The 26,730-nt window shown below is 35.4% G+C and overlaps 1 protein-coding gene across 3 annotated transcripts in view; it reads right to left on the bottom strand.

The window, feature by feature from the left end:
• LOC136232381 (nuclear pore complex protein GP210) overlaps positions 1-26,407 on the bottom strand; it is a 30,401-nt gene extending 3,994 nt beyond the window's left edge. The window contains exons 1-33 of one of the 3 annotated variants that reach the window (XM_066021504.1): positions 25,994-26,407; positions 22,722-22,987; positions 21,969-22,135; positions 21,658-21,874; positions 20,532-20,878; positions 19,451-19,630; positions 19,217-19,358; positions 18,971-19,119; positions 16,949-17,060; positions 16,228-16,823; positions 15,942-16,065; positions 15,564-15,841; positions 15,203-15,310; positions 15,008-15,070; positions 13,799-13,999; positions 12,848-12,907; positions 12,705-12,773; positions 12,293-12,439; positions 12,061-12,180; positions 11,635-11,754; positions 10,517-10,672; positions 10,381-10,443; positions 10,203-10,303; positions 9,518-9,926; positions 6,864-6,966; positions 6,659-6,768; positions 5,811-5,882; positions 5,068-5,143; positions 4,789-4,896; positions 4,544-4,685; positions 3,169-3,249; positions 2,856-3,072; positions 1,975-2,041 (exon numbers count right to left, since the gene is read on the bottom strand). In XM_066021504.1, coding sequence (XP_065877576.1) covers positions 1,975-2,041; positions 2,856-3,072; positions 3,169-3,249; positions 4,544-4,685; positions 4,789-4,896; positions 5,068-5,143; positions 5,811-5,882; positions 6,659-6,768; positions 6,864-6,966; positions 9,518-9,926; positions 10,203-10,303; positions 10,381-10,443; positions 10,517-10,672; positions 11,635-11,754; positions 12,061-12,180; positions 12,293-12,439; positions 12,705-12,773; positions 12,848-12,907; positions 13,799-13,999; positions 15,008-15,070; positions 15,203-15,310; positions 15,564-15,841; positions 15,942-16,065; positions 16,228-16,823; positions 16,949-17,060; positions 18,971-19,119; positions 19,217-19,358; positions 19,451-19,630; positions 20,532-20,878; positions 21,658-21,874; positions 21,969-22,135; positions 22,722-22,987; positions 25,994-26,160 — 5,338 coding nt within the window. In that variant the 5' untranslated portion in view covers positions 26,161-26,407. Of the gene's footprint in view, positions 1-1,974; positions 2,042-2,855; positions 3,073-3,168; positions 3,250-4,543; positions 4,686-4,788; positions 4,897-5,067; positions 5,144-5,810; positions 5,883-6,658; positions 6,769-6,863; positions 6,967-9,517; positions 9,927-10,202; positions 10,304-10,380; positions 10,444-10,516; positions 10,673-11,634; positions 11,755-12,060; positions 12,181-12,292; positions 12,440-12,704; positions 12,774-12,847; positions 12,908-13,798; positions 14,000-15,007; positions 15,071-15,202; positions 15,311-15,563; positions 15,842-15,941; positions 16,066-16,227; positions 16,824-16,948; positions 17,061-18,970; positions 19,120-19,216; positions 19,359-19,450; positions 19,631-20,531; positions 20,879-21,657; positions 21,875-21,968; positions 22,136-22,721; positions 22,988-23,141; positions 23,461-25,993 lie in introns of those variants that run through there. The other 2 variants (XM_066021505.1, XM_066021506.1) reach the window with 2 other exon arrangements.
• Between the last annotated feature and the right edge of the window lie 323 nt (positions 26,408-26,730).

Below are 26,730 nucleotides of genomic sequence, written 5' to 3'. Positions count from 1 at the left end.
CTATTTTCCCTCTACCACCACTTCACACCATGCCCAGTTCTCCTTCGACCCAAGTTTCACCGATCTTCTGCCCGCCATCGTCCTTGAGAATTTTGGGTCCACAAACAACAAAAATGGGGTCATTAAGCGTCGTTCAGCAGTGGCTCCTGACATTCCGGCAAAAGGTAGAGGTCATTTGGTACAGTAGAGGAATTTTTCGCTGCATCTTCATGGAACTGCCATTGATTTGCCTGTAATAGCTAATGCATCGCTATTTGTTGACAATGGTCAGACCCATCAAACCCAGAATTCAATTGGATTTTACCATTTTAGGAAGTACAAGACTGAATTGTTTATGGTCTCAAATTGGGTATCTATGGTCTCCAAGAATGAAAATGCCATGGGGAGGAAGATGAAATTGTGTTCAACGATGTGGTGGTTGGTGAAACCAAAGGAAAAATTCTGGATGGTGAAATTAGAGAGTTAATTGTGTTGGAGATAACCATTCAAGGGCATTTCTCTTATTTTCTGGATTTTCCTTCTCCTAATACCCAAAGACGGAGAATCAATAGAAATTGTAGATTTATCCAATCAATTCAGAAAGTTTGGGATGACAAGGAGGTGAGTTGGTTCAAATTTAGGTTCTGGCAGTTGTATAATTCGGAATCAATTATTCTATGTTCCATTGAAGATGTTGATCAGAAGGGCTGAAATATTTGTATTCTACAGCTTGCCAACAATAATTGGTCTTCCAATATTAGTTTGGAGCCTGTGGTTTCACTTAGTTTAAGGGAGGATCAATTGGCAGAGGATTTACCCTATATTGATGCATTCAAGGATATTCACGGTGAGGTAGAGAAAACTTATGTGGTGATCCAGCACTTTTGGCTCACTTCACTAATGGGAGGTTTGACATCTGCTACAAAGATTAAAGTCATAAGTTATGCTTTAGAAACCATGTTTGATGTACTAAAGCACAGAGGTTTAATTATCGAAATTGCAATGTTATCAGTATGGTTCACCTTTGCTTGGTAGGATAGTTGTTCATGTTGCGTGGATGACCCAATCCTATAAAAGCAACTATTTGGCCTGGAAGCACAATTCCTTTCTTATCTGGTCAAGAGTGCAATCAAGAAGCAAATTGGTACATTCGTCTTGATGATAGAAGAACAAGTTCAAGCTTCAATGGAGTATTTCAGTACACTCTATCCCATCTCATTTCTGCTTGTGATCAAGAGACAAGTATATGGCTACAATCGGAGAGAAGTTTTATAGCTACAATCTTGAGGACAAGACTGTTTTGAAGGGGTGGATAATGATAGAGAACATGCTAAAATGGGTAATATTGGAATGAACGGAAGCGTGAATTGAGGCACAGTTAGAGTTAGTTATAGGAGAGAGAGTGTTCTAGTTAATATATATAGATGTGTAGAGGGAGGAGGGATTATGAAAGAATTATGTTAGGAAGCACCATTTGTGTGTTTGGCTCTGTTCTTTGAGTAGAAAGGGAAGTTCATCTTCCTGGGGGAACTTGAGGTTATTCTCAGCTCATTTTATCTTTCCTTCTCTGTCAATTTCAGCTAAGTATCAATACAATTCTCTAGTTCTTTATTTGTTCTCTGTTTCTGTTTATGTTTCTATCAGATACCATGTAGATTAAGGGCCTCATGAATATATTTACTTAAGAGCAATACACACATATATATACAAGGTTCTCCTTCAATTAAGGAGTACCTTGTAGGCCCACAGCAGCCTAAGCATGTTTTAGCTGACTTAAGCATGCTCACATTTATTACATTGATTTATCATGTAACAATGAGAAGACAGTCACGTGCTCTACAGGGGCTTTACACTAGCAAGCCAGGTTCAGGCTACATGACACCAACAGCCAACGTCACCTCGACAGACAAAGAAAGAGAACAATAAACTCCCCATAGAGAAGGCATTTTGAGGAGAAAGATTGGCTGCGAGGTCCAGTATGTGGTTGATAGTTACCTGTGTTACCCAAGATGGTTACTATAGTTTTGTTGGAGTCCCGTGCCAGATTCAACTGTAATGAATTCTGCATGAAAACATCGCACAATATTGTTATTGTTTTTAATTTCATTGAAATAAATGAAACTTTAGAAACCAACTTCTTCCAAAATGGGTTCCCTTGTTTGCACAACTAATTCAGATAAGTTCAACTTAACAAATTGGGGTGTTTCCCACCATACATCCTTAAAAAAGGGTAAAGATCACATTTTCCCCTAGAGTATTTGTAGAAGATCAATTTTATCTTTTATTGTACAAAACGGCCAATACACCCTTGTGGTGGGACCCCTCCCCGGACCCTCGCTCAGCGGGGACGCGTAATGCGACCGGGCCGCCCTTTTTTTTTTATTGTACAAAACGGCCAATGTTCCCCCATGGTAGAAACCCAGGCTCAGTTATAGCCTTGGAAAAATAAATACATCGAACCAAAATCTGTCGGTAATGACAGACAGATTGTTTTACAGAATTCCTTGGAAAAAGGTAAAGCGAGGCAATTAAACCGTTTTGTACAATAAGGATAAAATTAATCTTTCCCAGTAACCTTAAGGGAAAAAAATTGTCCCTTATCCCAAAGAAAAACATTTCGTAACTTGTATCTTCAACTACCGCCAGCATTATAAGATCTAGCTGGGATGTGATATGTAAATATGCAGGACTAATTGGATATATAGCTGCTAAAGTTCTATAAATGTTGCAGGTGATCTAACACAAAGGGAAAACGATACTGGCACTTTCACCAATAAGACAGGAAGCAATGCACTTTCACCAATAAGACAAAGAAGCAGATTGCAGGTTTATGTGAGCTGCACATATTTATTTTGTCCCATGTTACAGGTTATTACCTTATCCATCTCCAATATGGAAAATCCTCCAATAAAGAGTGCAGATGCAGATCCAGAGATGTTGCTGGCGTCAATGAGTGAAGCATTGACAGAAACAGAAATATATGGTCTAGTGTCCTTCAATCTGGGTACTGAGTGTACCAAATGCTCTGGTGAGTATGGAAAGAAGAGGCAGTGGGAGATACTGGTTTCAAGGTCCAACCATGGCTTTGCATACCTTCAATCCGGAGAAAGAAACAATATCAAGGAGTCAAGAACTTAGAAAGTGCCATCTTTTTATTAGTACCACTACATGAAAGAGTCAGAAACATACCCAACAAAAGGTGGATCCACCTTACAGTCAAATGACAGTTCTTTGCGGTTTCCAACAAAATCAAATTTACTGTAGCCATCACTGTTTTAATCAAACAGAAGAAAATATAAATTAAGTAACTTCCTAGGTGTGTTTGGTAGTTGGCATAGTGTAACAATGAAAATTATAAATAATTATTCACAATAAATGTGCTATAAAAAGACTAGGTGGCAGGATGTATCCTAAAGTAGACAAAAGTTACAATGAATAATAAAGTTCAGGCTGTAGGCTTGAGCACAAAGGATGCCCTTATTGTTAGGAATAAATGCAATTACGATAAACGAAAAAAAAAAATAAGCAAACACACAAGAATTGTTAACCCAGTTCGCCACTCAATATGAATGACTACGTCTGGGGGCACTACCAAGCCAGGATATTTCACTATGATAAAAGAGATACGGATTACAGAGAAAGAGGTTACATTTATACTCCTCAAGAAACCCTAACCGTATGGGCCCATCGCTTCAGTTGGGCCTATCTTATTAGTCTCCAAAAAAAGCCCAACACTTATAATAGCCAAACGGAAGATATAGTTTCTCCCAGATCATCATAATATCCCACCCTCCACAACATGGAAAATCTATCAATCCAGAATTAATATTATGCTATGGATGAGTTACTTCCATTCCCACAATCGATGCAAGTTGCAGCCACTCAGGAAAGTTGCATAATTCGCATTTTGCCAACAAAGAACCTTTTCTCAAATTGTTTTAAGAAAAACTATTAAGAACTTGAAATACCCAAACAGTAGAAGTTTGCTAAGGGCATTTTGATCATCAACAATCGAGTTGTAGTCTCCCTATTGAACATGTAGCTTCAGAATCTAAATTTATTTCTAGAATTGGTGAAGATCAACAATAAGGCCAGAAAACATATCCATTATCAGGGTAATTTCGTATTTTCCTGTTGACTTAGCTAAGCATGGAACTTTTTTCATATAAAACTGGTAATAGAACAGCTTATGTTGATATGTAAATTGTCTATATCAATGCCATGAGAAAATCACCGTCTTCCTTTCACTGGGGGGAAAATAAGTCACCTCTACATTTCATGATTAGGAACTGTACGTTGCTTCTTAAATGACATGATATGATGATTATGTTCCAGTGAAGAAGAATCTACTAATCTGTTGACATGGCATTTTAGAAAACCAGACTCAACTTACAATTAAAATTTAGAAAGAAGGTTTTCGTTTTAGTGTTTAAAATGTAATCGTAAGCAAGAAATTGTGAAACTTCCAGTTAAAAGTAGAGGTTGCAGTCCAGTTCCTCAACCACTCATTTAAAATGAGCCAGTACTTAATCACAATTGCGATAAGATGGATTCTTTCACAAACCTGAACTTCACAGGAAATGTATATCCTTCTGTTGGGTAAGGAACATTTGTTAGCATTTCGTTTGGACCATCAACAGAAATTATATTTCCCGAGAACACCGTAATAGATGTGCGCAATTTCATATCCGCAGATTCAAAAAACACTGTTGAAAGATGACAGTTCAAGCATCAAAAATTACTCGCAGATATAAATTTTATGTCAAGTATCATAAACAACATAAAGAAAGTATTTTTTCCATTCAGTACCTTGGGTTGAACCTACTCCAACAGCTTTAACTTTTCCCGATGGCATATCTATAGAAACAACACTTTCGTTGGCACTAAGCCAATGGCCAGAGAGTTGATTCTTAACACCTTGTAACATAAAAAAAAAAAAAAAACAAGTAATCGACCAATGATCATGTTTGAGGGGAGATAGAAAGATACAGTAAAACTTTCTTTCCTGCAATTGAAGGAAAAACACAAAACTTGAAAATATTTTAGATGAAAGAAAAAAAAAGTTGCAAGTAATCACTACAAGCGCACCTTGAACACTGAGATCAAGTGAACTTCCTACACGAAGGACAGGGTTTTGAGGAAATAAGTGGGCACCAACAGAGATCTGAAAAATGAAGTTTGAATCATAGGATCATGCAAAGAGAAGACTTGAAATTCCAAAAACTAGATACAAGGTTTACAATTTAAATAATGATATATATGAAAAAAATTAGTGATGGTGAACCATGTTTCCAGGCACAGGTCTAGACAGCTGAAGCAGATGAATGCAGGAAAGGAGCAACATATAAATTATGTTATAGCATATAGTGATGAATTGACCTAGTGGTGTTCAAGATATGGTCTAACCTGTTACCATTTAACGTAATGCAATTGGCTACTGAATATATATATATATAACAATTAGAAGCTTTTATGAACTTATTAATATAATTAGTTGACCATAACCAGTTTTGAACTAAGCTAATATGAGTTCACTATTCATATTTTAAAAAAAAGACACCTGAGTCGGAAAAGTAAAAATAAATAAAAAATAGATAATAGAATGTAGCGAAGAGCAGTAAAATGATACATAAATAATCTAATTCTAAGAACATACGCATGGTAATATGAATAGTGAACTCATATTAAACCTTTAACCAAAATCCTACTCCTTCCTAGACAACAATAATGAATCTCAGACTTCAATGAGTCAGCGAAAGCAAAGTAAGGTTAGCCACAGAATACTTCTGAAACGAATCCTCTTTCAGTATTCAAAAAATGCAGATAGTTACCAGCATATAGTCAGACTTCTGTGGATTGTAGTTAAATGATACTCGTAAAAGGGCTCTTCCATGACGTATTGCCTTCAACCAGAATAAAAATGGAGATTGCAGTTAAAAAGAGGACCTCCAAAATTTTGACAGATATATCTGAAAATAAAAATTCTAAAGTTTTCAAGAAAAGGAAAAGGAAGGTTCCATATTATTGAATCTTGCATGATTAAAAAAGGGGGACAAGTACAAAAAAGAAAATGCCTGTAGTTTAACCTATTTGCAAACACAGGAATGTAGTTTAAAAGTTTGCAAATAGAGGTTCGTCGTATGTTTTGTTTACAAAAAAAAATCATATTTTAAATTACATTGTCAAGTTCTGATTACAACCAAGAGCATTTTTACCTTTTTATAAAAAATATTATATTTCCCCGAATCATTTCGGGACTAAGGCTTTGTTGTTGTTGTTGTTGTTGTATAAAAAATATTATATTTACATATCGATAGAACAGAGTCCCCCAAAGGGCCAAAACATAGCCCTCCAAATTGAAACTATATGGTGGACATGTCACTGTTTTACTTTTTTTACTAATTTGACGTTTTATGAACTAAATCAATCCTTAGGTTCACTTTAAATAGCTGCAATTCGATTCGGGAGCCTCGTTTTGTCAATATACAAGTTTCATTTTTTTTAAAGATAAAAATGTCCTTGATTGTCATCAAAACAATAACTTAACAGTGTAATTTAAAATACTGTTTTTTGTTAAGAAAACATACAACTGGCCTCTATTTTCAAACTTTAAAAACATAGGTGTATGTTTGCAAATAGGGCAAACCACGTGCATTTTTTGTTAAGTTCATCAACAAACCTTCAAATGGATATACCCACTGCCATTCTGTGCATCGACAGAGACAATGTCAGGATAATTAGTTCCAGCATGATAAGGAACAATATTATGTGCTTCATAGAAGGGATTCCCTGGTAAAATAAAACAAAACAAATAGCAGAATGATTAAAACTCAAATTTGGAGATAGGAATCATAAATTCATTAGATAAAATAAAACATCAATACCTAAAAGATCAAAATAGCTAATGGGAAGATCAAGTTCAGAGCCAATAGCAACATGAATTACATGGGATGGAAACCCCTTGCTTGTTATCCTTAGTTGAGCCACCTGACCCAAACAAACGTCATCAAAATATTTTTATTTGAATGTTATTCAAGACATCAAGAAGATGGATCTAACATAAAGAGCAGATGAAGTCAAAAGAAGTATAGTGATTGAGTAAAGACAAAAGCTAAGGCTACAAAGTAAACAGGTTTGAGTTTTCATTAGCAGAACTTGTAATCTAATGGTTTTCATTTGCTCACTAGCACCTGTAGTTTCTCTTTTATTTCTTAAATTGGTAATACCATCTTGCTACACAGCAGTAAAATTATGCAGATCAAATACCCCTACGGTGCAGAGTACTCATTGTACCAAGAGGTATATTAGTGACGATCTCCATTTGTTCAAATAACTCTAGGACTTTTTATTCAATAAAACTAAATAACTTTTTAACAAAAAAAATTGTCAACAATTATTTTAGTCAATAGAATTTTAAGCCACACAGGAACCATGCATATGTTATTTTAACATCAGCTAAAAGTCATAAAATGAGAATATAAAACCTTTTGTATTCAAATAGATGCGCAAAATTTCCTGAAGTGAAAACATGCTAATCCCTATAATTTGTTTTCAATTAAATCCTAAATTTTGAACATATTTTGATATGTGAATTTATATACATTAATGATTGTCATAGACTAGCTCTCACTATGCTCATGTTGGAAATAGGAGGGTCTTGATATTTAAAAATAAATAAAGCCCCTTCTAAGTTTGCCCTTCTTCGCAATACTGAATTAGTTTTTTTGTAATGCCAGCAATGGACCTACAATTTGTTTGATGCCCTCATTTGGTTTGCACCTTTGATGCCCTCAAATGACATAAATATCAAAAGAAAATGTGGAACGCCTATATAGATATTCTTCTTCATTCTTCTATAAAAGCAAAGCACATGGTATGGTGCTTTCTGTGGTCATCAGAGAGACTTTTCTGTAATTGACAGCAAGAGCTAAAAATCAACAAACCAAGAGTACCAATAAGATTGGCAATGTGCACTGTTGTGGAAGTCAATTTGTGAGCATTCGGCCATTTGAAACAAAGTTTAAAGGACATCCATTGCCTATTTGGAGTCCTGATGGAAGAGAATGTTGAGGTTAGACTTTCCAAAAAGCACTGATTTGTCAACCTCCATGGTATTCCCCAACCATTTTTCTATTACTGACATCTGGAGTCAAGGCTTAATTTGATAAAGCAATTCCAGAACCTAGTTCCTAAGGTCACATATCTGTGACACACACCAGCCTCTAAAGTGTCGACACTAGGACAATTACAGTGGTATGGAACGTAAAGGAATCAAGATATTAAACATGTGAAAAAATGGAATGCAAAAGCCATTATATTGCTAAATTTGGTCGCAAAAATGAAAAATAAAGTAATGTATTCACTACTTTAAGTCCTACGTATGGTTTCTTTGGTGGTGCTGGTCGGAGCAACCTGCAATGGGGACTATATGGTGGGCTGCACTGGCACAGGCAGCAGGACAGGTGGGTGTGATGGAGATGATGGAAATAAAAACAAGCAAATTAATCATACTGCCAGTTTGATAAATTAGTGAAAATAATTATGATTACTTAATACAATGGAACATTATATTAAACATATTTACAGTTGTGCGACAATGAAGTAATGAGCAAGTAATATGACTGTCAAACTTCATTACTTCTCACAGAACATCTAAGCAAAGATTTTAAGGCACTTCAGTACTACTACCATTCTGATTGTATGAGTAATAGTATGTAATGAAAAACCTAACATGATCACATCTGAACAAACCAGTATTTTGTTAGAAACAAGTCACCTTAAAAGCTTCCAACAATAGAAGCTGGTGACAGCTACCTATGCTTCGAATAAACTACAATCAGTGCCATACAATTTGTTACTCTAAACATGTTTTTAAGAGAATAACGCACATTATGATGCTAGAAACCTAAACATTGACAGTATTCAACTTAAATTACCACAAATACAATATACCAAAGTAGTGTTTAATCTCAATTAACACACACGGATTGACCAAAAAACTTAAGCTGATAGGTAACACCCAAGACAGCCTTCATATATTATCTCTGACATATCGCTGAAGGCAAATGCCCCTTGGGCTTGAAGCATGTACAACTAAGACTCTACCAAGTGTTGATACTCAACAATAAATGGTGTCACTAGGATTTAAACTCTCAATCTCTTGATCTAAGAGGCTCTGATGTCATGTCAAGAAACCAAGTGATCCACACCTTTAAGCTGATAAGACCCAAAAAATAGCTTTTATTGTTAACTCTGACACCCGCTGTACACAAATGCTCATTGGGCTTGAAACATGTATAACACAGGTTAACTCTACTATGTGTTGAAATTCAACAATAAATAGTACTGTAAGAATTTGAACCCTCCACTACTTGTCCTAAGAGCCTCTCATACCATGTAAAGGAACCAATTGACCTAAAAGCTTAAGCTAATAGGTAAGACCTAAGAATAACTTCTATATATTATCGCTGGAAAATATAAACCACAAGAAGGAAAATGTAGTAATAATATGTATATTTAAGGCAAATGATGTCAATACCTCAGCGACTCTGACACATGAAGCAATCTCAATCCTTCCAGTAGTTCGATCTTTTGCTTGTATGCAAGCAAGATTGTTGCTTTCCATTGTTTTTATTTTATCCCCATCAATGGAAATTGCATCCTTTTGACGAACTTCATTCTTTTCACAACTTCTTAAAATTGAATAGGTAATTGTTCCTTTGCGACTTTGACCATCCCACTGGCCATGAGATTCTAGAGATGATGGTAAAATGCTAGATGTAATGTAATGAGAAGGTAGAACCCATGTTATTGGAACTCCAAGAGCAAGAGGGAAATCGGAAACAACTAATAATGACATGGATGCATCATAAAGCCTTGTCTCTGAATAAGAAGTAGAAACAAAATCACATGAGAATGTAAGTGCCACACTTGTCCTCCCTGCTGATCTGAAAAGAGGTCATGATCGCTTATGAGACGAGCTAAAATGGTAGGCAACAATAAGATTTAGTGTTGCGAAACCAAAATAAGAAGCAAAGTTCATGAAAACAAACAATTTAACAGGGGTTGCAGAAAACGAGCTTCATATTCTAAATGGCAAAAGAAAAAATAACCTGGTCCCTAAAATTATAAATTTGAAATTGTGCAACTTATTGACAATAGCACAAAAAGAATGCTTTATCATTTCCATCTCTAGGTTCGAACAGATTAGGTGTGCAGCATACCTTCCATACAAGACTTTGATAAAACCAAGTAATTTTTCATCATCCAATGCGAACAAATTCTTTTCACTGTCTAATCTTTTTTCCTTGTAGAATCCCAATACCTGAATCCATTTAACAGAAATATAAGAAGAGAAAAGAAATCTGAATCAATAATAATGGGACACAGCAACACTTCTACCTTTTCATCATCTACAGTCCACTTGTAACTTGTGCAGAGCTCATAAAAGGAAAATAGATCACCCTAACAACAAAGTAAATCAGTCAGGAAAAAAAAATGGATTGACCAAGAAACATCATTTGGTTATATTTCTTGCCTCATGAAATGAAGGATGTATTGGCATATTACGTCCAACATCAAGCTGTTCGCTTTGTGCACTTAATATTGCTGACGTCGGGATTCCCACTCTAATGTGACCATATGCTTGACAAATCACAACATCTCCATTCCCATAAACTGTGGAGCGGATGGTCTACCATGAAACAATATATAATGTAAGGCAAACATGCAATATTTTACATAAATGCAAACTAACTTAGCAAGAAACAACTTAGAGAAACAGGGTATGCTTGACAAAACTTTTAGAGAAAGGACAATGGATAAGACTTGGTTGATTGATATATTTTGATTTGTAGATCAAGATGTTGACATGGAGATCCCTTTCTGGAGCCCAACTTACAAAACAAGATCTTAACCATAAAAAATTCATAAAAATAGCAGAAACCATAGAGTACCCAGCAATATTTGCAATAAAACAAAACAAGGAAACAATAATTTATTTCTGACAGTTTGCTGGGTCTAATTCGACCTTGTCATATTTAATAGGCAAAAAGTTCTGAAAAGAACAAATTCCATGTCCCTCTGTCAAGGCTCAGGAGTACTGTTTCCAATCATAGTTATATATGAGTGATTGCCTTGTGTAACAGACCACGTAATACACTAGGAACACAGGGGATACCATGTAGATTAAGAGACTATATTGATATATTTTACTTAAGAGCAATACACACATATATATACAAGACATTCCTAAAATCAGTCCTTAAATCAAGGAAACACAGTAGCCCTACTAGCCACCTCTAGTTGTCTTGTAGCAGCCTATAGTCAACAAATGCTATACATTTATTATATTGACTTATTCTCTAACACCTTGTTAATCGCCAGGAGAAAAGAGAGCCAGGTGAAATTGTTGGGTAGAGAAAAGGAGAAGAAACAGAGGAAGAAACCCTGATATTGTCTTTTAAAATGTGCATATAAACATCTGATACAAATTTACAACTCTGAAGAGAAGATTAACAAGTGTCCATTTTAGGAATAGAAAGTCCAGAAACAGAACCATGTCTTCATCCACTTCACACCATCGCAAGAATCAACACGATAGAACTGCTATGTCAAAGTTCATAAAAAATGAGTTCCATGGGCATCATATCTTACTGTGTTTCCAGGTGAAATTGCTGATAGTTTTCCAGAAGATCTGTCAATAGTCACTATTCCATCATTCAAAGAAGCATACTCCGCATAGGCACCAACAGTTGGGCCTCCTTTCACAGTAAGCTAAGAAAGAGCAATCAGATCAATGAAGAACATCAAGAGAATAAATCAAAAAATTTAAAAAATAATAGAAAAGAAAACAAATTGAATTGAATTGAACAAAAAGAAATATGAGTTATAACTGCAATAATCTAATGAAAGATAAGATAACCGTAAGAGCTAAATTGAACAAGAAAGAAATAGAATTAAGTATATTTGTAACTTCATATGAATAAGGAAACTACTAGAATTTCTAGTTTGAGTTTCTTCAGTAGCCAATGGTAAGTTTATATCTGAAAAGAGAGAACTTGACAGGATTCCAGATCATACCACATAGGATGAACCTGGTGCCAAGAAAATATCATCTGGAAGAATTCTTAATGGTGCATAGACCTCTATCTTTATTGATTGGCTCACTACTTCATGTCCAGATTGCTGTTTGGAACTGACCTGATTTCGATATCAAACAATAAATTGGCATAATCCAGAGTAACCCTGTATAGAAATATGACAATGCCAACTAACTATTATACAGTGAAACAAGTTCAAAAATGGAACTTACATAAAGAGTTGTTACCCCTAGATCCTTGGCCATAATTTTTAACTTTGATCCCTTAACACAGCCATCACCAGGGAATGGGACATCATTGTCATCAACTAGTTCAACAATATCATCCTCAATCCATACATGAATCCCCATGTAAGCATACTGGAACAAAAGATTTTTACAAACATGAAACTTATAAGATCTGAAGACAAGCAAGAAAACCGACAGAAAGCAAAACAAATAGATGCAAGCAGACAAATAATATGAGAATGGTGAATGTGTAAACTGAGAGACCAACTCTATGAACCACAGGCATGGCCAAACAAACATTAAAAAAATGAAAAGTGTGCAACATGATATAACTTGGAATATATTGCTAGCCAAAACGTAAAAATTACTAATTCATGTTAATTCAATTCATTGGTACCTGATTAGAGTCAAAAGTAGTTCCACCACTAATCCCAGCCATTATATCAAGGGTTGCAGAATTTCCTTCCTGGATTATTTAAGCATGATGATAAATGTTAGTTTGGAACAAAATAACAAATACTTAACTTCCTTAGAACGCACCATAAGGCTTATTTCTTCTCCTGACACAATCCTGATCCAGTCTACTTCTGCTACTTTAACCTGAAAACATATACCCTCATGAGAATTTGCCACACTTGCAAGAATGATTACATGTGGAATATCATAAGCTGAAACAGAAAAGGTAGGAGCTCAGAGTTCAAAATGTCAGAAAAAGTACACTACTGTAGACAAGATCTTAAAGGTTCTCATATATGCATAAGGGAAACTTGATAAAGCATACGACATATGATATTGCATGACTCATAATTAAGGGACATCAACAGTTGTCCGTTATAAGGATAAGCTAAGCCTATGTCCATTTTACTTGAATAAACTTTAAATCCAAAAAGGTTGACAATCGGTATATGGATGCATTCCCTCCATTCAACCCAATTTTGGACTAGATACTGACAAGGATGTAGGATCATTTTTTCACTATTCCCCACATAATCAAGTTACTTTCTCTTTCTTTCCCTTTCTTACAACTTCATTATGCTCAACATTTGAATATGTGCAGATTACCAGTCTAGCACATATTTGGAAACCAATTCAATATCCCCTTTCTCAAAAGTTACCCTCAATAGGTGTTGCGAACATTTCAGATGAGTTCATTTCTATCTCATTCATCCCACATTTTAGCATATCCATCTCAGTCTCCTCATTTCTGCAATGTTGATCTTCTAAATTTTTGGTAGCTTGCTTAAAAGATAATTCCCCAACATATCTTCTAATACAAACTGAATTTTTAAAGCTACACTCATTTAGATTAAAATTTGGATGGACATATAAGATAAATCATCTTACGAATATCAGCAAAAGTTGAAGACTTCAAAAATCCGTAGGCGGCAATACAGCCCAGCTCAAATTTTTCCCTTTACACAATATATATATATATATATATATATATATATATAATAAAAAATTTAAAAGTGAAATGGAGAAATTCAATACCACTGCAGAAGCTGCAATGCTAGGCACAAGCCCAACATCATTAACAGTCACAAGTGCAGTTCCCAGCCCTTTAGGAGAGAGGGTTAACTGTAAGCACTCCATGCCCGGTGGGGATTGAACAACTTCTACTACACTAGAATCGTTCACTCTAGCTTCCATGAAACAGCTTCCGCCAATGATTGACAGATTTACCTGGAAGAACTAGCAACAGCATAAGATTTAACATGCTAAAATAGGAGATATTTCCATGCTATCATATAATTGCAATTGCTAAATCCATGTCAATAAAAAAAAAAAAAAGGGCGGCCCGGTCGCATTACGCGTCCCCGCTGAGCGAGGGTCCGGGGAGGGGTCCCACCACAAGGGTGTACTGGGGGCAAGCCTTCCCCTGCCAATTTATTTGGCAAGAGGCCGCTCCTAAGACTCGAACCCGTGACCTCTTGGTAACACGACAACAACGTTTACCGTTGCGCCAAGGCTCGCCCTCTAAATCCATGTCAATAACATGAGAAAATGCGCATAAGAAAGCATTCAAATACCACCATCACCATAACCACATTTCCCCAGCGAAACCATTACACTTGACTAAAGATCAAGTTAACCTATTTAAATTAAGTTATCCATGAAAGCTTTTCATTCTAGATGATATGCTATGTATAATATTGGAACCAGTTTGGCACCTCAAAATTAAGATTAATGCTGAATAAATCAACTCATACTTGGGGATGCATTGAATGCTATTGGGCAAGTACTGTTTTTCCTCTCCTGATGAGTGTTTAGACCACAATATACCATCATTTGCACTGCAGTGTTTAATTTTCCATATCCAAGAGTACACAAAAAAAAAAAAAAAAAAAATCTAGATACTATCGCTATAGAGTTGAACTAAAACCAAGTATACGGCTATATCTGAGAAAGTGCAGACAAGGGGAAATATGTTAGCAATGCCGAACAAAGAAAATAGAACAAGAACACAAGGGAAAAGAAATTTGTATAATTCTGAATCACAAAAATAAGTTAAAGAACAAATTAAAGGTGGTCTAATAAGTTGCTCGATTATTTTATTTTATTTTTGTGCATTCTCTTTTTTTAGGTGAAAGCTGCAAAGCAGGCAGGAAACATGAAAGCAGAGTAAGGCATGCACGAGTTGTTAGATGTGTTGTGAAGACTACATAGGCAAGGATTTGAAATTACACCATTACAATCTACCTTTGCATCAGGATCAAAAAATAATAAGTTGAACTCTGGATTGACTGTCAGTGTAGAGACAAGCTGCATTCACAAAAGCAAAGATTGTAACCAAATGAATAATAATAGAAATATTATCCCGATATTGATTTTAAACTAATAAAGAAGACATATATCAGAGTCCCCATGCAAAATTATATAATGAAAAGAGCATACTTGTAAACGTATAGCATTTGTAAGAACCATCTCTGAAATTGGCAATTGGGAAGCTTTTTGGCTTCCTATTGGATCAGAAAAGCCAACAACTGCAGCACGAATTGTGCACTGAAAAGGAAGGATTTAAGATATCAGATAACATATGTACAACATCATTTTCAAAATTTATAGATGTTTCAAGTATGCTAATGCCATGCAAATCCAAATTGTGGAAACAAACAATTTTATACTACAGCATACCCTTCTATGCCTTCGTTTGTGTGCACATTGCAGTACTAACTCTTATGTAGCAAATAAAAAACTTCACCAGAAAAGGTGATGCCACATTATGACAATGAAGATACTAAAAGTCCAGCAGTACCTCTCCTGACTCATTTTGCAATACCAAAAACCTCTCCCAACTTGATTTGGACCACTTGGCTTCATTTGTATGATCCCAATATGCTAGCCCTTCACAGCTGTTCAATTCCCATTTCAAAGAAAGAGAAGATGAGTTTGCAAAAGCTTTTCCGAAAGTGTCAATTGCAACAGCAGCTACCCGGATAGTTTTCCCATTGGCCACTGAAATGGGGTTAACACGGTTTTTTGTTGCACTGCTATCAGCAAGAGCTGCAGTCCTTATAGCTTCAAAACTGTTAACTGAAGCAATGCCACAGGTTCAGCAAAAAAATGTGAAGCCAACACTAGTAAATTTTTAAATGTGGTCGGAAATTTGTGAAAGAAAAACAATGATCATTACCACGTTCATCAGGTAATATTGCAATTGAAGAAGGAATGCTACATGTAAGAGATAATTTAACTGCTGCTATTGCTGGCACAGGGTGGTCATCTCCAACCATATTCCCGCGTTCAAAATCTAATTGCTGAGCATTTTGAAATAGAGTAAGAAAATAAACCGTGATTTCCATTGTATATATATCTGAAGAGGTGGAAGAAGTATAACAATATAATAAAACAATAATAACCAGATGTACAGCAAAAAAAATGACGAAGCAACAGCCATTTGTAAAAGATTTGAAACTCACAAATATTCCCAGATTTTGGCACTGAACTCGGTATACTCTCTGCTGTCTAGTAGACACTGGATGTACAAGAACCCCATCTTTCATGTGTGTGCGCTTGTCATCCAATATTTTAACATTTTCGATAAAGTCAACACCTTTGTCCCAGCGTTCAGGTCCTCCTAGAATCATAATGTCCAAACTTGTTCCAGGGACAAGATTTAACCTCTTCAAATTTTCCAGTTGATTACTTGCTTCAACCTCAGCAAAATCAAACCAGTACCCACCAAACTGGTTTCCATCACTTACTTGATGCAAAATGAGAGGTGGGTATGCTGCAATTCGTGTTGAAGCTTTCAAAACGACTGGTTCATGAAAAGAATGATCATAGTGGTGATATTCTTTTGATAGCGTTGCTTGCAGCATGGTTTGACCAGAACCAGAAGTATATACATAAGCCCATGAGCAAGGTGGACCATTAACTGAAACATGGAGACCAGCATTTCCTTGCTTTTCTAAAACCGGAGGCTCTTCTGTTGCATTAACAACAAGAAAAGACTCACTTCCAGCTTTCCATCTTATGGACGAGTAAAAAGCATTGCAACTATAGAAAAAGCCACCTGAAAATGCAAAACCGCGAGTCAACTTTAGCAAAGAAATGAAACAACCTGCTACAACATAAGTTCCAGCTTCTTTTCTTTGAAAAATATAGCATGGTCAAATTGGCTGGAGGAAATGCCATTACCATTATCTGCTTTCATTGTCACAGCAACATGAAGATGAGATCCTACAACAGTCTCTACTGGGAAGTTCTGCAGCATAATCATGGATGATGGAATAGAGACTTCAACAATCACCTACAGAAAAAGAAAATAAAATCAATTAATTCACAGTGAGAAGAAAATGACCTTGATGGCATGTAATGCATATCATTTAATGAAAGAGAGAGTACTTAATCCATACTTAACTTAACTATGCAGTTAGACTAATTAATTTCTTTATCCAGCCCCAAGGATCTATAGCAACTTCTGTCACTAACTCTATCAATCCCCCGGCCTCAACTCTAATACAATAACAAGTATATATATCTATATATAGATAACAAATAACCTTCAGCAGGCATGACAGTTTTTGGAAGGATATTTACAAGAAACTATGCCGACTACCTACCACTACTATTATGGTCTTAATTCAGTATCAATAACAGTAGAATATTTCTGATACTCCATTACATATGAGGTTTTGGAGAAACAGATTAAGTTCATAAAATATATACAATAAGATGTCCTTAAAATCAGATGGAACTCATAAAAACCAATGTTATAAAACTCAGACCGGACCAGCCGGTTCGACTGGGAACCAGCCAGGAGTCCGGTCCGAGCTGGTCCGGTTTGTTGAATCTTCAACAAACCGGTCTGGCCAAGGGTTGAACCGGAGGTCGGACCGGAAACCGGTGCAACCCTTGTTTTTTGGTCATTTGCCATACAAAAAAAAATAATTGTTTAAAACATAGAATAGGTTGACGTATTTCAAGTTATTATAAACTCCATTTATCCATTATATATTTAAGCATCAAGTTGACAAAAACTAACTCCATTTATCCATTATATATATAATTATAAAAATAATTTTAAATTATATATATATATATATATATATATATATTTAATATATATAAATATTATTTGTTTATTACATCATCCGGTCCAACCAATCCGAGTCATCCGGTCCGACCAAGTGACCAGTGACCAGTGACCCCTCTATAAATCCGGTTTGATGTACAGTCCGGTTCTGATAACATTGATAAATACAATTATGAACCACACCAAAAATTCCAATAAGCATGTCAAGAAATGGAAACTTATGAAGCCTACAATAATATAGATCCTGCTACATTGACAACGCTGCTAAGTAAATTCATTTACCATATAAACAATAACAAAAAGAAAAAGAAAAAAAAAAAAAAACTATATTATGAATCTAACAGTCAAAAGTGCCATCCAGTGATGAAAATATAAGCAATAAGACGAAACTAGCTCAAATCTGCATGTGCATGTTATATCTAAAGGATCAAAAGGAAGAAAAATCGAACACTAATTTTCTCTAGATAAAAGGGGGGCGAGAAATAAGCAAAGAAGATCAAATATGGAAGAAAGCTAGACAAACCAGATATATAAAATTACACAAAAACATGATATCAAAAATAGAGACTTCATCTGAGTCCATCACTCTAGCACAACTCTCATCCTCAACTGTACTGCAAAAATCTAATGACAGGAAATTCTAGATCTAAATATTTTGAAAAAACAAAAAGAGAATAAAAAAACTGAGATAAAATCTCTTCACAGATGTCTTGATCAAACACTATGTGATCTCTCTTGGCATAAAGAGTTTACAATTTGTTACGAGTAGAAGTGATACAACTCATTTACCAGCTCAGCCAAGCTGAAACCAACATAAATTGTGGTTGAACATGAAAGATGATAGTTCGATGCAATTCCTACACCAAATATAGCTCACTACAAGATTATGCACATTAAACCACATGCTGTTATAAAGCATCTCTTGTGCCAGTTATATGACTTGTTTCTGTGAGAACAACTAACTGATTTGGTTGTTAGGTTTTGGTTTAGTAGAAATTCCCTGGTAGCCCCTTATGATCTGAGGTTCAAAACTCAGACCACTAGCCAAAGAAAAGAACCAAGAAAGAAAAAAAAGTTAAAAGTGCAAATAGTTAGCAAATTACAGAATACCATAATATTGTTACCTCATCGTAATTGAATGAATCAAAAATGGACACTACTCTAACAGTTGCTTTACCAGGCTTCTTTGCCTGAACAACCCCCAATTCAGATATTGATACAATAGCCGCATCTGAAGAAAACCATTTGTAATCACTGGATGCTTTTGCACAACCTACATGGAACAAAAGCTTGGGATGACTATTATCAACAATTACAGAAGCAGGATAAAGATTTTTCATATGATATTTTTATGAACATCAACTACCAACCTCCAGAAGCCTTTAGCACCACCTCCTGGTGAACACCAGGGGCCCAAGGAAGGAGAATTTTTTGAGATGTGCCTATCATTTCATCATCCAAACTAAACTTCACTTGATTACATGTAATTATCTCTTGCACAACCTCAATAACCTAGATAAGCAAAAAGTCAACTTTCCATCACTGCATGGTGAAGTAACAAATGCAAAAGGTTCTGCAAAAAAAAAAAAAGATTAGAATACCACCTCCTTTATTTCCTGTTGCCCAATAAAATAAGTTACAGAAGCCATCAGCTCTCCCAGTCCCTGTGAGGTTGCTCTCAGGAGTCTAGCATTGAGCCAGCCATAATTGACCTCAATGTCATCTGACAGCATGAAAGTTCTTCCATGTTCATATGGCTTGTCATGCAACTTAAGATCATCATTCTGCAATACAGAAAGCAAGAGCAAACAAAGTCAACAATAATGAGGGCAATACCAGAATACTCTACAATCTCCATAGCGCATCCAGCCTACATTGCACCTAGCGAGTAACAAACTGAAAATTCTATAATACTAGGAAAACAGGAACTGAAAGTGTATGGTGAGCATTGAGTAAAAACATTAAAGACAACATGGAGAATAAATCTTGAATGGTATCCAACCAAATTGTTTCCAACCTCTCAGAAAAATAACTGCAGAATTTTACAATGAAAAAAAAAGAGCAAAACATAAAACTGGAGTTGACATGTGCAATAAAAACAAAATATTAAGAGCAAGAATTTTAACATCTGAACTAGCAAAAAAATTATCAGAAAAGAAGAAAGTACTGTAAGTAATATTTAGACGACCTTATGGTTGTTGTATAGTATCCACAGCACAAAAAAAAAGTGTCATGAAAAAGTTTGCATGAGCAGAGAATATTGCTTAACCTATTTCTCAAGACAATCTGATAACCAGATAAAAGGAGGAAACAAACAAAACGAAATGCAGAGGGATCATGCATACTCGAGGACAAAAAGGAAGCATTCAAGCCCAATCTTATGTTGACAATTAAATCTAACTCTTAAATTCAAAAATATAAACAAAATCGTGAAGCTTGAGGAAGGTCAATGGTGTCTTGATAATTGAATTTTACTTTCATGCAGAAGGGCAACAATTTACTTGACTACAACAGTTTTCTGTCAACAGGTGAGAGAAAAGAGACAAGTAATAGAAAGGGCGAGAAGGGGATACTAGGAGAGAAATAACCCCTTGCATGTAGAAAGACTCGTTCAACCAAATCACAAATGCAACAGACACATATAAGAACTGATATGGAACTAGAAGAAAGCCTGTATTGAATTACCTCTGTAATGTAAACTTCATGTGCATCAGGTCCCTGTGAGAAAACCTTCATTTGGACAAGATATTGATGGCCAGAGACAACATACCAAGGTTCCATAGATGAAATGGCTGTCATTCCTTCCACAGGTTCACCAGAAATGGATAATGGTATCAGGTAGAGGCGTAAACTATCTGGTATAACCACATAAAGTGAAGACATTTGTTTGTGGCCAGCCACTCTAATATCTTCAAGAATGACAGTTGTTACTCCTAAGTTCAGTGCATGAGCAAAACCCATCACAGAGTCCACCTCAGCAACAGAAGAGTTCAAAATAGACCATCTATGATGTGGAGATGGTAGAGTTACCACTGCAGATGTCAAGAGTAATAAGGTGAATAGAATAATACTAATGTTAAAATATGATGAAATTTGCTCATGCAACTCTAGAACGACCCAAACAAAAGAAAACTAAGATTTGAAGGAGGGTAAAGGAAACATAAATTGTTGGTTGCTTTTTTCAGCAGATGATGCTGACAGAATGAAATCTACATATTGACAGTCCAAGCAAATAAAAGCCACAGTACACCTAACAAATATTTAACTGCATGCAAACCCTAAGATAATATATCCAAAACACTCTCACAAAATTTGCAGAATTGAATTTTAAACTGTGACATGAAGATTGGTATTAAAAGGAAATAGAAACTACAAGACCTTTAGCTAGTTTACAGCTGAAGATCACTGGAAAAAAAATGGTAGGATTAAACAACACCTAAATTGAAGTTTATATATGAAAAATTTATATAGGGGATTCATATTCAAAGTGTCAAACTAACTTGATCATCACTTCAAACATAATGAAAGATGCAGTTCTTTAATAGTTTACAATTTAAGCATTGACAAAAACCTTAATTGAAGGATTGAAAAGCAGTACTTCCTGAAGTAGTGAAGTGATTTGACCCACTAAGCATATCACCTGATCTCATCTAAACCCCACTGTTAATCCAATATTTTCTAGATATAATATGATTAATAGAATTCAAATGTAACTATACCAGGAGCAGAGTGAAATTTTCATATTAGATAGCAAAAATTATTGGAGCAGATTCATCAAACATTGTAAAGAAAAAGATCAAAGAGTTTAAACCTTGAGGGATATTTCCGCGGATAACTTTAAGATTATAACAAAGACTGGCACCAATGAGGACAAAAACAGGAGACGGGGGCTCAAGTGACATTGCTTCTGCTACCATAAGCACAATCTTATCAGCCATGTGCTTAAATTTTGGCTCAAGTAAATGCACAGAAACATTTTCATATCCGATTCCAACCCCTTTCACCAGAAACAAATCTGAGAATACACCCTGCACCAATCAATCAAAATTTGTGACATACCAATATCAGAATAGACTAACTCATTGGAACTTATGACGTTATATCCACTAGTTGCTATCTTACACTATCTTCAAGTTTTATTTGGATGTTTAGGTCACCACATAATCCACCACAGTCACTCAGAGGAGAATCCTTCAGAGGAACATGAATGAGGTGATGAGGCAATCGACCAGTTTCTGGTAGCAGCTCCCACATGAATTGCAGGCCTACTAACGATGAGAACACATTATCTGCATACATATTCACAAATGAATAAAAAAAATTGAAGATGAAAATCAATAAGGAACCAAAGAATCTTAGAGTAAACTGTCAACTCAAAAAGTTGCTAACCAAAATAGAAGAATAGGTAGTCATCCGACAAATTGGAAAGCATTCCTTTACAGCTAGTAGTAAGCAATTCATACACAAATTTGAAACATACAATTTTGAATATATAAAAAAAAAATTCAACAATCATCATTAAGATCTTATGTTAAGTATGATGTAAATCTCAAAAAAAAAATAAAAAAAAAATTAGAAGGAAGAAAACCACGTAATGTCAATTATTACATTTGAACTGAAACTGATCTTCATAAAACTTCAAAGAAATTGAAATTTAGATTTCCTTTGAATATATGCAATCATCAGTAACAACAACAAGCAATTGTGAGAGACAGAAGACAAACCCATATCACAAAGTTCATAATTACTTGATAAAAATGTACTATCTACATACAACCATGGTTTAATCAGATGTTAAACTTAGCACTAAACATATGTACCATCATTTTAACAAAAATCCAACAGTTCATGTGCAAGTATTAGCAAATCAGACACCTTCATTGTCGAAGGCACGAACTCGAAGGGTAGCAAGTCCATCCAAATCCAATTTTATAGAATTATGGAATATCTGGATTCTGGAAATATTGTCAATAAACACTTTGCAGCGAATAACAATCCCTGAGTGTACATCAGTAGCATAAACCGCAGTCTCTTTTCGTCCACTAAAAGGAGCAATTGATCTCAACCGTGCACTTGTGGAGCAGTGGCTACTTAAATTATATTCAGGTATAACAGATAAAACATCATGATGATCCCATGACCTGCAAGAATTTATTTGAAAAGACAAACAAAGAAAATGAAAAGAAATTACAGTGTCAGCGTTAAAAAAAAAACAATAAAACAACATGTGAATACCCACCCTAGCCTATGTCATATTAAGCTTACTAGCCCTTAAATTGTTACAAGAAACCTTACCTGGGTCCATAAGAGGAGTGAAAACTTAATCTTACACAAACATTTAGGACAGCAACCATAGTTTTGAAAAGGCATAATGCATATGCAGAATCCTTGGTATAATGGCATAAGGTGGAAAATAAATCTTGAACCCACATGCATACATGTCTGTTTGTGCAATCCTAGTCAACTTCAAGGTAGCAATCACACAAATATGCATAGATTTTTGTAACAACCACACAGGGATGTAGATCTATAGTGATCCCCAGGTTCAAACCTATAGCAGCAAAATACAGTTCTCTGACGGGAAAATACTAATGGTCTAGTTTTTTCTAGCCTATTTTTCATTTAGTCCTCTTTTGTGAAGTGATAATGATCAAGATACCAATAAAAACCAACATGCATAGAATTTTCATATCAAACCCACAAAGATCTAGGGCCTGTTTGGCAAATAGAGTTTTGAGTTTTAGTTAGCTGGTTACATTAGTTGTTAGGTGATTACCTTTTTGTTTAGCAAATTTGACTAGGTGATTTGTCTAGCTGTTTGGGGTAAACTTGTTTGGTAAAACTTAGTTATTGTTGATAGTTGATAACTACTTGATTGTTTAAAATGAGAAATAAGGACATTTGTCTTTTATGCTATTATTTTCTTCCTTAATAATTCATATTTAAATGGTGAGTTGCTAATTGACAAATATAACTTTATACAAATGGATAAATATTTATGTTTATCATTAGGATTACAAACAAATTTTGCAAAATAAAATTCTAGTACAACAACAACAACAAAGCCTTAGTCCCAAATGATTCGGGGTCGGCTAACATGAACCGTCATACGAAACCGTGAAATCAAGTCGTGTCAGCGACATAAATTCTCTCCCTCCACTCCGTCCTATCCACTGTCATATTTTCCTTAATCCCCAATAAACTCATATCACTAAATACGTGATGAGAATCAAATTGACCAGAAATTTAAATTTATTAAGAAATAGATATAATAAATACTTTATAAATTATATTGTCTTCAAAATGTTTTGAATACCTACTAATTAAGCGGTTTTGACTAGTCAAACCTCTAAAAGTGGTTCAAACCTCTAATTTTACACCAAAACCTCTCCACCAAACAGGGCCCTCATCTGATAGTGATGCCAAGTTCAAACCTACAGTAGCAGAATAGCACTCTGCCATTCTCTTGAACTAGAAAATGCTAATGGTCTAGCTTTCCTAGCAATATTTTTCAATTTGTCCTATTCAGTGGAGAATGATAATGATCAAGACAGGAATCATGATCAGTATGTATAGATTTATAGCACAAAACTCAAGAGGACACTGGAGATCCAAATCCAACAGTGATTCGAAGTTCCATAGTGACAATTACAAAATAGCATTCTCTGGAAAAATATAAACGGTCTAGTTTTCCCTTGCCTATTTTCTCCACTTAGTCCTGTTTTGCACAACGGTAAACGTTGTTGTCGTGTGACCAAGAGGTCACGGGTTCGAGTCTTAGGAGCGGCCTCTTGCCAAATAAATTGGCAGGGGAAGGCTTGCCCCCAGTACACCCTTGTGGTGGGACCCCTCCCCGGACCCTCGCTCAGCGGGGACGTGTAATGCGACCGGGCTGCCCTTTTTTTTTTTTTTTTAGTCCTGTTTTGCACAGAATGAAAATGATAAAACAAACTTTAAGATATGGAAAAAATTATGTTCAATGATTTGTCCATTCTTTATATTAGATTCAATAAATCCAAAGCATAAAAGAGACCCTTTTCTCAACTAATCTTCCATACTGTACATATTCATCCAGATCCCCCTATTATATGTTCTTCTCTACTTCATATACATAGGACAGTAAAAGAAAGGGCACACGACTTTCTGAAGGACACATAATTTGCTCAAATCAATGAGCTTGTATGTTAGATTATTTCCTATTTAATGCGAGAAGCCATCATAGGTATGGACTTGTTTGTAATTCTTTAACCAGAGCAATAAGAAAGATGTAATCCTTTTAGGTTTTGTGTGCTGTGGAGATAGGTTTCCGACATTTATATCTCTTCCTCTTCCTTCATCATATATTAAGTTTCAACGTGGTATCATAATGGATTTGATCAATTATCTTCCGAAAATTATTTCCTTCTCACAATATCGTCCACAAAATTACTTCAGAAGTTGCACCAACTTCATCTCAATTTATTATATTTTATATCATATTCTATTTTTCACCCAAGATCATAGACGATATTTTATTTAATCCAAAGCAGTGCTATCTAGTGATCTTAGCAACTTAAATCAATTTATGCGTGTAATATACAATCCTTGCAAGTTGCCATAATTCCAAGCACAGCTTGAGGGAGATTGGGGGCAGCTAATATCCACTTTCCATACTAAACAGATATCAGAAAATATCAATGTCGCCTAATCTTTGCAATCAATCCAGGAAAAATCAATGAGATATAACCAGCTGAAATTTTGTGGATGGAAGACATAGGCTCGTATAGCTGAACCACCTTAATTTTCTCTTTTCATATATCTAATCCTCTTCTTTATCATCCTGATATCAAATTTCACCAAACAAAAGGCACAATACTCAAATCTAATGGATCTAATTCTTCATTATAAATTGGTAACCCTATTCTTATTCACGTCAAGTGAAGATCACACACTTGTGAATCTAATATTTGACCATTTTGCATTAGTTTGCTACTAAAATTAACATGCATAAATTAACTTCTAGGAACTAAAAATCAAAATGTTGAGACTGATGAACTATCCCAATCTCCTGTTATATTTTAAATTTTACTTTAACAAGTTCCGGATATTGTTAACCCTAATTGATAAGATAAAACCATGCTTCTACACATATAGTATGCTGAACCTACCATTTGAAGCAACCATCACTTCCTTGAAGCCTGTGTTCCACAGGATGCGTCATTTTAGGAGGCAATAATATGTTAACATCGGCAATGTGCGGCCCAGAAGCCGAATAAGACGCCGTTTCCTCCGCCATCAGCAAAAGGAAAACGCTCAAAAGTACACCACCCAGCATATTCAGGAACGTTAATCCAGCCTTAGATGTCGCTCAATGGATGAACACTAAAATGGTTGCATTGATATCAGCACAGCAATTACTAAACTGAACGAAAAGAAAATGGAGGGAAAAGATTCGAGCTGTGAAGTTTGAACTGATTATAGAAAACCCTAAAATCAGGGTTTAAGCAATTTTTCGAGAGTGCGATCATGGAGGGAAAGAAATTGTTTCCTGCATCCGATTATATCTTTCACTTATGCTGAGAGCCGTCAAAAAGATTGATACTAAATTAAGTTTACACATTCGGTTTGGTTCGGGGTCTTTAAGAATGGGAATTGGAGAGTTATTCTTGTTTATTTAAAAATAAAACTCATTCCCACTTTAGGTTAAGCTCATTACCCAGATCTTGCAGGTAATTGGATTCCCTGTACCTCATTCCCTTTCCTAAACATATCCAAACACATACGGGAATTAATGTTTATTCATTTCCTTTCGGCAAAAAGCATATTTAAGTCCCTGAACTTTACCTGTTTTAAGGATCAAGCCCCTGATCAATTATTTTTCCACATTGAACCCCTGATCATTGAT

Source organism: Euphorbia lathyris, chromosome 6, assembly GCF_963576675.1.
Source record: "Euphorbia lathyris chromosome 6, ddEupLath1.1, whole genome shotgun sequence".
Taxonomy (NCBI): domain Eukaryota; kingdom Viridiplantae; phylum Streptophyta; class Magnoliopsida; order Malpighiales; family Euphorbiaceae; genus Euphorbia; species Euphorbia lathyris.
This window is presented reverse-complemented; position numbering and strand designations above follow the sequence as displayed.